At 34.7% G+C, this 11,896-nt stretch overlaps 1 protein-coding gene across 1 annotated transcript in view; it reads right to left on the reverse strand.

The window, feature by feature from the left end:
- The window catches only part of LOC113229022 (facilitated trehalose transporter Tret1-like), an 11,828-nt gene extending 11,437 nt beyond the window's left edge, over nucleotides 1-391 (reverse strand). Inside the window, exon 1 of the mRNA XM_026462492.1 lies at nucleotides 217-391. Coding sequence (XP_026318277.1) covers nucleotides 217-391 — 175 coding nt within the window. The remainder of the gene's footprint in view (nucleotides 1-216) is intronic.
- Between the last annotated feature and the right edge of the window lie 11,505 nt (nucleotides 392-11,896).

The following is an 11,896-nucleotide window of genomic DNA, read 5'->3' on the forward strand; positions in this document are numbered from 1 at the left end:
AATAAAGGGTCAGCTCTGCAGTGTGGAGAAACCGTGGATTGGTTTACGTTAGCTTCTTTTTCTTAAGGTGCCTGTCCAACTAGTGAAGGTTGACAGCTCAGCATATTTATCTTTATTCCTGGCGAGGCTGAACAGTTGGGCGGCACTCGCTATCCCAGTCCACTATCGTATGTTCCTCAAACACGATTCTTTCCTACGACCAGCTTTCCTTTTTACCAGGGACTTTTCCCATCATTATCAGTTGCAGAAGCTCGTATCTGTCATGCCTAAGTACATGACCCAGATATGCAAGATTTTCGTGTTTGATGGTCTGCAAAAGTTTACGCTTCTGTCCAACTAGTCTCAGAACTTCGTCATTGGTGACTTTCTGAGTCCATGATAAGTGCAACATTCTTCTGTAGGCCCAAATTTCAAATGCTTCAATACGTTTCCAGATATGCTTTTTGTAGAAGTATTGGCCACTAAATAAGTCGAGTGCGCAAATGAATCTTAAGACAACGACAGCATAATACATTCTTCTTGGTATTAAAGGCACTCCTGGCAACTTCAAGGACGGTTTTAATTTCAGTTTCACTGTACCAGTCTTCAGTTAACCATGTGCCTAGATATTTGTATTTGCAGACCCGCTCATTGTCCTACGACTGATATACGTCAGCTACTTTCAGAGTTTAATGACATACGGCATTTTGCTTTGGGTTAATGCCACCAAAATTAATAGAACCTTTGTCCTGCAGAAATTTGCGGTTATGACAAGGCCTCAGAGTGTATTTCAAAGACAATTCTGTGACGGTGCGACCTCTTTCTTCGTCATGTCACCTTTTTCTCTGGTTCCTGGCCACCTACTTTGAAATTTTGAATCGTTCTTAAATTCCTTTTCCTCTTCCTCATTTACTTTTAGCGAGCTACGTGAGCTGAGAAAAAAATCTGACCAGTTAAATCATCATGTAACCTAACTGTTTATAAAGATATTTCTAGAAGTTACAGGCCCTTTTGGGGTAAGTTCCTTTTTACCATAACCTGTATTTAATTAGGGAGTGTTTTATTGTACCCGTTTTTATATCATTGTTTTGTTACAGGCTTTACGCCTTTACTTTACCTGTTCTTTTCCCTTCCTATGCTCTTTCTTTATTTTTGCAATAAAATTCATGGGATCCGAGCCTTCTATTTAATTAAGAGAGTCCCGCGTGACCACTTTAAATAAATTAACAGGGTCAAACGCAGAAAAAATGTACCTTTTTTAAATTTACCTGTCCTTTAACTTAGGACTACTTTGTAAAATTTAGTTTTGAAAGAAGTCCAAAAATTTTTTGTTTTCTGGCACGTTGTACTTTCCACCCATGAAATATCTAATTCTAGTGTTAAAGTTATACAATATATTCAGGAATTTCAAGAGAATACTAATACGAAAAAAATAAAAGCAAAAGCAAAAAAATTGACAAAGGAAGTTAAAGCAACGAAAGAAGCTTTAATAGTGACAATGAAAAGAAATGAAAATATGAAGAAACAAATATATCGTCTGAAACAGAAAGTTGCAGCTATAAAGAATAACAAAGCAAAATACACTAAGGAGGATATTGCACAAACAAATAATGAATTACAAATTCTTTCTGAGTCATTGAAATGTATACAAGTTATCAAACCGTCAAGAAAAAAATGTACTAAAAAAGTCATCGTTAATCCTATAACTAAAAAACACAGAATAACAAATAAACTGACCAAAGTGATTGGTTTGAAGGGTAAAATAAGAAAATATGTGGTTATGTCATCAAAAAGATGCAGTTTAAAGAAAGAAATTCATGATTTCTATCTAAGAGATGATGTGAGCCGCCCCACAGCAGGAAAAAAAGAATGCAAAACGAAAAATAAGATCAAAATTCAAATAAGATATCTCTTGGACACCGTTAAAAATTTATATGAACTATATAAAACGAATGGAGGCAAAGCCTCGTATAATACTGTTCTTCGACATAAACCCTTTTATGTTTTACCCCCAAAACTTGAGAACCGTGAAACATGTGCTTGCATACGTCATCAAAATATTAAATTTAAAATTACAAAATTACTAAAACGATCTCCTAAAGCAAATAGCGTGTGATTTAGAGTCAAAAGCTTGCATGTACGGTAAGTGTCAAAATTGTGCGTCAAAAAATATTGACATTGTACAAATGGATCCGACAGAAAATATAAGCTGGTTAGAATGGGGTTTAAAAAAAGTGTCGTATAAAAAGAAAAATAATGAACGCCAACCAATAGAATCCTTTACGAAAAAAGTTACAAAGGAAGTTAAGACAGAAAGTAATAGAGTCTTCGTACATAAATTTCAAAACGAGATAAAATTATTTAAAAGACATGTATTCAACATGAATCACCAACAAAACAAATTTAGAGAAGCCACTAAAAACATAAAAGTCAACGAGGTTGTCTTGATAATTGACTTTAGTGAAAATTATCAATGCAAACACAATGTGGAAATTCAGGGGATGCACTTTGGTTCTTCTCGTAAACAGATAACATTGCACACTGGTGTAGCATATATAAAAAATCGTAAACCAGAACCTTTTTGTACAATTTCTCCGAATAACGAACATAGCCCATTTAGTATTTGGGCCCATCTTTATCCTGTTATCAATTATTTCAAGTACAGTTACCCTGACATTGATACCATTCATATGTTTTCTGATGGCCCTACAACGCAGTATCGCCAGAAGATTAACTTTGCATTATTTTCCAAATATACTAAATATTTCGGTTTTAATCATTCAACCTGGTCGTTTTTTGAAGCTTCACATGGAAAGAATGCCGCAGATGGGATAGGTGGAGTTTTAAAAAGGCTTTTAGACAGGTATGTTGCTTATGGAGCTGATATTTCTGATGCTAACGCTGCATTCAAGTTATTGCAGGATAAGTCATCAATAACACTGTACTATGTAACTGACCATGATATTGCCATAATCAAGGAATTTAATCCGATGAACCACATTTCCCAACTAAAAGGAACTATGATGCTTCATCAGGTTATTTCAACCGAGGATGTTAATAAAATAAAATATCGACACATAAGCTGTTTTTGTGGAGAAAGACGAGGGGATTGTCTATGTTTTGATGTAAAAGTACATAAACTTGTGAAAGACAAAAATATGTCTGACACGAAACAAAAGAGAGAAATTGTCATTAAAACTGATACTGAAGTAAAAAAGAGAAAGTTAAATGGACCTAGTGAAGCAAAAGGAAAAGAAAACCAACTAAAGATAAATAAACACATTAAAGGAAAAACACATGAAAAAAGTATGGAAAGACAGCAAGACATAAATATGGAGAGTGAGAATAAAACAAAAGAAGAAAAGTCAATATTGACTCAAACATCATCGAAAAGAAAAGTAAATAAGAGCAAGCAGTGCAAAGGTAAAAAGAAAAAAAGCAGACGATAGATTGCTCTTCATCAACCACGGATCTAGACAGTAACTTATATGCGAAGAGTGATGACAGTCCATGGAATGAAGGTGAAAGCGATGATGATTTATTTATTGTACACCGTAACAAAATGGCTCGGCTAAACAAAAATAAGGTAACCATTTTGAGTGAAGTTAAATATAGCCCTGAAAACTGTAATTACTTGGATGTAACTAAGGCGGGTCCATTGAAATTAAACAAAATTGACCTTAATTATAATTTACACACTAAAAACTATATTGATAACACCAGTGATGAAGAGTCAATTTTTTAATTATGTTTGTTTAAAGATGATTGGTAATTGAAATATTTTGATTCAGTTTGATAAATGCAAAAATATTTTGGTTTATATTGTTACCTTTTATATTAATATTATGATATTTTGTACAATTCGTTGAAACTAAATCAATCTTGTGATTCTTTTTTAGTCATTTAAGAAATAATTTTTAAAATCCCAAAAATTTGTAGAATTTAGTCAACGTTTTTAAATTATTATTATATTTTCTCAAGTGAATACCTAGATTTTAAGACTGCAATTTTAATTTTACAGGTCGTTATTTATACTAATTAAGTTAAGAAGATTTGTTGTTTTAAATATTTTTATTTTGTCATATTGTGTTCTAATGAGCATTTGAAAGTTCCTATGCAAGTAAAATTTCCCTCGCTAGATGTAGTTGCTCATCAATGTGATGTGTAAATTTTATGTTCAAATGATGAATAATGTGATATCTGTAGAGCGGGAATTCGCTAAGTTACAAAGAAAAATAAATATTTTGGTAAATATGTTATGATATTTTATTTACTTAAATTTTATTTAAATGCATGAGAAGCCAGAAAAAGATATTAGTCTAGTGACCTTGATATATGTGTTCGCAACTTTATTTAACAGTTTCGTTATTTATCAGTTGAGTTACTTTTTTTCGTTATGGTCCATTTTTCTGCGTTTGACCCAACATTCTTACACTAGGGTCATTTTACAAGAATAGTATTTTTTTTATGAAAAATAGTGACAGAATTGAATTGACGATTGTCGGTGTAGTAAAAAAAATCTTTCTTCTTGCACGGTAATTAGTGAACCAGAAATAATTTACAGACAAACAAGTTAGATACATATAGAGAGACAATGAAGTTTAGATCCTGTGGTAAATATTTGTAACCAGTCTGAAAGTATTAACTATACTCTTTAGACAGAAGCTCGTTGATAATATTTACAGTTTGGTAAATATAGTAAAATATAGTTCCAATCTAAGGTAAGAGCGGTTACACACGGTGACTTTTAGCAGCGATGCAAAGGCGATGCAAACGCGATACAAACGCGATGCACGCTTTAAATTAATTATCTAATTTATTTATTTAAAATATTTATTAATTTCAGTTTTAAATTTACAATTAACAGAACAAAATATTGTGCATAAAACTATATAGATTCTTCGTACTGTAATAGGTACACGACGCGAGGAAGGGTGAAGAATGACTCTTGAATCTCCAAATGCGCAACGGCTGCTTTTATTGACGATATTTTATTGACGATCAACAACGACGATTCTATGAGCTTTCATCCAAGTATCCCACCCGGTGGAAGTGCTGGAATGCCACTCATAGGCAAAAAAAGCAATTTCCTGTTGCAACTTAAATGGTAATTTAGTTAAGACTTCGACAGCGCGTTCTATTTTGATCCCACCGCCATCTAGCGGCAAGGCGAGGTTACTAATATTTCTTGTACGTGGTGTTACAGTATATAACTTGTTTAACATAAGCGACTGTATCAATGCTGTCGCGCGTTTGCGTCGATGCAATCGTCTATAAATCGCAAGTGTATCAAGAACGCGCGTTTGCATCGCTGCTAAACGTCCCCGTGTGTAACCACTCTAAGCCGCTAGGTACGTTGCAACTGCCACGTCGACAGCATGACTTACACCCGTATTTATGAACGAAACAAAAGTCGCGCTTAAGAAAATTCTTCACTAAGATCGACTTGAGTGAAATTTTTGCTTAAGTGCGTCTTGGTGTTGTTTGACATTTACGGCGCCTGTACACGCTAAGAAATTCGTCTTGTCTGCAACAGAAAAGACGAGAATGGCCTTGTACACAATAAGAATTTTGTCAGATCTAGCCACGAAAATATTTCGTGTCTGTTGCAGACAAGAAAATGATGAGTATGTATACCATGCGAATGCTTTCGGGCAGATGTGTGTAGGGTAAACGTGTCAGTGTACTTCCAGGTAGCTGTCGTTTTACTACCGATTGTGTGAAGAAATATGTTGACTACTAATAAAAAAAAAATGGTGATTGAAAATTATATGTACAGAATAATAAATATTTCTCTCCATGCCTTAAAAGTACGTCGTTTAACGTTAGAAATTTCTAAGGTTTTGTCCCACAATACGGGTCGTTCGTCTACTAAACTTATAAATAAATCATCCATTTTATTAGTCGCAATGAAATGAGTGGTGCAACAGTGGTACTTTGCAAGCAACAGTGGTACTTTGTAAGCAACAGTGGTACTTTGCAAGCAACAGTGGTACTTTGCAAACTCAATCCACGCGCATGAACGTTCGTTTACTGACAATGCTCCCTTTGCAATAGCGGCACAGCGCGTCGCGTCGGGGGTAGACAAGATTTTTTTCTTGCCCGGCGGCGGCGGCGGCGTCGAGGCTGTGTACACAGTTCGTGTGTAGAAATGACACGAATTCTTGCGTAGATCCGGTGACTTTACTTATCGTATACACGCGGCCTTATGAACATTTTTAATATAAAAAATTCATCAATCTGTTTTGGCTTTTGACTTTTAGAAATATTTAAGTTTCTTATATTAATATTGATTTTATATATTCGATTTTAAAAGATATTAATTAATTATTATGGCTGAACTTGCACTAGCGGGAAAATGGTGTTTACAAGTATTTCTTTGGAAAATCTGGAACATGAAGATGAAAATCGATGAAGATTAGAATTATCTCTCTCTGTTTTATAGCATCACTTGCTGTAGGGATACAAATTATTTGTATAAATTACAATGTGTTGTAAACTATAGAACTGTTTGTTGAAATAACTGAAGTATGCAACTTCTTGGGTTCACACCTAGTAAATTTAGGTAGTACAGAATAGGTAGGTTCCATTGCACTTTTCTGAACCTATGTGAAATGAGAAACCAAAACAAGTCGATAGCAGTAAACAAAACTGGTGTTCCTCTGACTGGAGATGTTCCTGTGTAGCTAGGTACATAATTGGGTTCTTTTTATTTTTGGGTTCGGTATTGGATTCAGTTTCTCCGGCACTCATAATGAGTGCAGGGAGTTCCCTAGCTTGAGACCAGGTGGTAGGCAACAGAACAGACAAAAGTACATTTCACAAATTGATTCTACCGGGAAATGAACCCGGGACCAAGAGCTACGGAATACAGTACGCGGTATTACCCAGAACACCTAGGCCAAAATCATTTTAGAAAAGTTCATTCCACACTTTGTAGTGCCCGTGGTGGCACAAGCTGGTGACGTCAGGCTGCGCCGCGCTGCACTGCGGGACACAAAGACATACCCACTTTATTTAGTAGAAATGCAGCCATACTGCATTGCATTTTTCGCCCACCGCCGCTTGCAGCAGTTTTGTTTTCAAAAAATAACCTCAGTACAGAATACTAAAAAAACCGACCTCAAATCCACGTAGGATTTACATATAATTACCAAGTTTTATGGAAATTAGTTACCGGAAAGCGCGCAAACTCGGATTTATACCCTAGTTCGCCACTATAGGGAACTTGACACAGGAGATAATAAAAATCGGTTCTCACTACTCAAAGTATATTGAGAGAAAAACGCCTTGAATTGGAGAATGTTATAATAAAATTTAGGCGCTATTTATAAAAATGAAAATTCATGCGTCAGCCATCGTCAAGCCATCCTTAGAGGTGGATGATGTTCTTCAAAATTAAATGGGACCACTATGGAGGTACCTTCTTTCAAGTAAAAAAGAATTATGAAAATATGTTCACAAACACCGGAGTTATCGCGTAACATACATACAAAAAAAAAACATACAGTCGAATTGAGAACCTCCTCCTTTTTTTAAAGTCGGTTACAAATAAAAAACAAAGAAAATAAAACCACCACTGATCCAGAAAATATCGCAAATATTTGCTCTCGTGACGACGAACCCATGCTTCAACCAGAAAATAGTACGTACTCCAACTTCAATTAAACTACTTGTTCTCGCTATTTAGATTTTGACGCTTTTTAATGTTAACAATTTATAGATAATAGATGGCGCTACGACTAAAAAGTCGTTGAAAGACCAAGTACAAAGACACGACGCAAGCACATAGAAAAATTCGTGAGGTCCGTTGGTTCGTTCCGTGGCTTAGTTGGTATAGCGTCTGGCACGGTATTCAAGAAGACGTCGGTTCGAATCCGACCGGATCGAAGGAATTTTTCTGAGTGTTTTTTCTGAGTGTTCGATCTTTGTATTAATAATTATAACAAACTAGTGGAGTAATTTCACAAAAAATAATTGAATATCAATTCAATAAAAATTTAGTTAACAATTTATTTAATATATTTTAATGTTTATTTACTTAAGTATACCGTGTACTATACCGTGTACTTCTTATTGTTGGAATTTCCATCAGTTAAAAACAAATTAGTCGTATTGGTCGTAATCACTTTTTTTTATTATTAACCTAAGTGTTTATTTACGTATTGTATAAAACAAATTGAATAAATAATACATAAAAGCATTGACTTACAAATAAATGGACGACGGGTCTAATACAAAAACCACGAAAAAAATGTCCCAAGTCAACCTATTTAAACGTAGTGACATGTAAAGGAATATGAAAAAGCTAAAACGTTGAATTTAAATTGTAATGTCATCGCAGTACTGTCTAATTTTGCTTGCTTCGCTGTCAGTCGAACAAACGAAGACTAAAGCGGGAATGACGCTCTGTATACGATTTTAACGCCCTATAAATTCGGACACTTTTTAGCGCGGACCCGACGTCCATATAATTGTAAGTCAATGCCTTTGGAAGTGAAATCAAAAAAAGAATCTTCGAAACCGGTTCACACATGTCGGAGTAATTGCGTAACTTACACACAAAAAAAATACATTCGAATTGAAAAACTCCTACTTTTTAAAGTCGATTAAAAATGTGTGTTTTTTTATTTAAGAAACCGAAACTCAAAGTTTAAATTATTAACTGCAATATAAAAAAATAATTATTCTTACATATGAAATCTTAGGAATAGTACAAAACAGAATAAAAACAACTAAAAAAGAAATAAACAAAACCACTTCTTATTTTATTAGCAGATGACGCTAGTCAGAACTTTGGCATCGCATTGAAAACGCATAAAATGCCTAATTGTGCCATTAGAAACTACAAAAACACAGCCATGAGAAGATCAGTAAACAAAGACGTTTTCTTCCACGGTTAAGCGATTTTGTAATCAGAATATGCATAATTTATTTTAAAATCAATTTATGCATCTTCATTTTGAATTAATTTGTTGAGGACAATTGGGATTATTTCAGTGGAGGTTAGGGTCGAACCACAAAACTGCGATGCGACGTCGCACGACGCATCGCAAGAATTTGCGAATTGCGAATCGCGCATTCCTGCGATGTTAATCTTTGTGTTTTACCTATATATGCTTTATAATAAAAACGATGCAACACTCTTTTTAAGATCCCAGTAGCTACCTAGTGCAAGTCGTGGCTGTTAGTAAGCATGTAGCTTGTCCAGAACAGTTGAGCTGAGCTTCAAATCGCAAAGATCTGAGGAACGATACTCATATTACTGCTTGGTGGCAGAAATAGGTAAGGCAAGGTGGCAGTACTTCCCTGGACGAACTCTTTCACAAGGAGCTCTACAGCTCCTGCATTGTTAGGAGACTCTTTCTTCCCACTGGCCACTGCTATGTAAAGCGTCATCAAAGCGCGGACCGTACCATTTGCTCGTCGTTTCTCGTAAGGAGTTGGTGGTTAGGTTACAAAGTACATTTTGGTAATTAATTATGACTGAGTTGAGATGGAATTCTGTAAAGAAGGATGGCGACATCCCGTGTTTTGATCCAGTGTTTTTGACGACTTGTATTAAGGAGAACTATCAATACTTGTGATTCATTATCAAAGCATCCAAACAGCTAATTGAGTTGAGACTGTAGAAGCTGGGGTTATAAATTTGATATTTATAACATTGTCCTTTATTTCGCTTCAGGTGTATGTTCGTAATAGCAGAAAGCAACAAGTTTTCAGTTTGTTTCCAAAAAATAATAAAGAACTTCCCGAATATTCCTAAATCTGCCAACCTCAGCTACATTTAATGTAACTTATCATGTTCTGCAGCAATGAAAGTGAATAAAAATTAAATTTGCCCAAATGGCAGAAATCTGCCACAAATGGTCACACTGTTCTCGATATCAATGTGACTGATTCGCTCTGGACCTTTTGGAGGGAAAAGTGTCGTTTTTATTTTGACTTTCAATTATTTTGTAAAATCTAGTTTAAAGTGGAATAGGATAGTGCTATTGTGCCTTAATCGAAGATTAAAACGCGAAATTATACGAATCTCGAACTAAAATACCCGTATCGGCCCGTTTTAAGGAATCCCGAGTCAATCCAAGCACGCTGCCTCAAATTGCCTATCCTCTTTGTGGCGGCCATATTTACAGAAACATAATTAAACTTCATGTTTAGGCTGATGGCTTTGCCAAAGCCTTAATAAATTTAAAAAAATCAATGTGACATTGACATTGGCAAGAGGTTTCTTGTCAAAACGTTCCTTTGCAACTTTCATTATCTCTCATTTATATATTGTATAAATATTTTTGTCACATTGTGTTTTATTTATTGCTATTACTGTTTAATTAATTATTTCATTAGGTATTTATTATAAAGCTTTAATGAAATAATTTATGTGTGTACTATAAAATAACCAATACTTTAGGTAGTTATACATTCAATCATGCTTAAAAAAACGCACGTATAAGAACGTTACTTAATCTATGGTCGAATAGAATCAATTGCGTTATGTTCTTGCAACTATTATAAAATACATTGTTTTGCAATTTCTTTATTCCTGACTTCTACAAATGTACAAAAATAATATAATGATAACTAGGCGTAAACTAATTATACTAGCGAAGACCAGCTTTCGCCGTTCTTCTTTAGTTTTTAAATTTTCAGATTTATGTGTTACATATTATGAGCTCATTCTTATACAAAATTAAATATAATAAGTGTAAGCCTTTAGAATATTCAGTTATTTTGAGTTATTTCTTGTGATCATCAGTGATTTTTTTTGACACGATTGATTGCCCCTAAAATCTGGCCGCCCTAGGCCCAGGCCTACTGGGCCTCAGGGCAAATCTGCCACTAATTATGACTGTGTTGAAACGTAATTGTGTAAATTTGTGTTTTTTTTTGTTAAATTTATGACTGAATTGTTAGCGCATAAAGTTGATTTTTAAAGTTGATTAAGGAGCAATTATTTTAATGGTGGGTTTTGCTATTCTCCAATTCAAGTCAAAATTATTTTTCTGTGAGACGTTTAGTTTTTGTGGGGATGCCAAAAATAACGGATTCAGATTTGAAGATAATGCAAATATTTCATCCATTGCAATGTACAGGTTGATAAAGAATTACTGTCCTTTTTTTCCTTTGCATAACATTCAGTAATTTTTAAAAAACATTAGTGAAATAAAACGATAAAATTCCATTTATTTTTGAGGTTAATATTTCCCAATGATTTCTAACGCGTAACCACGCTAAGGTCGCGATCGGCGCCGAATATCTAGACGTCACGTCGTGCCGCGTGACGACAGACCTGAGCCAACGCATCGCGCGTTAGCTCCGTACTTTGTTGCCTCACACATACATAAACTCACGCGCTGACTCCTCCCACTGCCCCCACACCATTGTTGTTGCTATAGCAATCAAAAATCTGTCAAAAAAAGTGTCAATATTGTTTTTTTTTTAGTTTATTAAGGCTTTGGCAAAGCCGTCAGCCTAAACATGAAGTTTAATTGTTTCTGTAAATATGGCCGCCACAAAGAGGATAGGCAATTTGAGGCGGCGTGCTTGGATTGACTCGGGATTCCTTAAAACGGGCCGATACGGGTATTTAAGTTCGAGATTCGTATAATTTCGCGTTTTAATCTTCGATTAAGGTAGAATAGCACTATCCTATTCCACTTTAAACTAGATTTCACAAAATAATTGAAAGTCAAAATTAAAACGACATTTTTCCCTTCAAAATGCCCAGAGCGAATCTGTCAATATTGTTCACAATTTTTCGGAAAACTTTGAGACGTCACAACTTATTTATTTAAAAAAAAACCGAATATGTATTTTTTATTTCCATTATACAGTATGCTCCTTTAAATGGCCAATGGTTTTTTAAAAGGATTTACGCTTATAGGGTATAGTCATAGCATAAAAAAATTTTAAA

This window comes from Hyposmocoma kahamanoa, unplaced genomic scaffold (assembly GCF_003589595.1).
Source record: "Hyposmocoma kahamanoa isolate Upper Pololo Valley unplaced genomic scaffold, ASM358959v1 270, whole genome shotgun sequence".
Lineage (NCBI taxonomy): Eukaryota > Metazoa > Arthropoda > Insecta > Lepidoptera > Cosmopterigidae > Hyposmocoma > Hyposmocoma kahamanoa.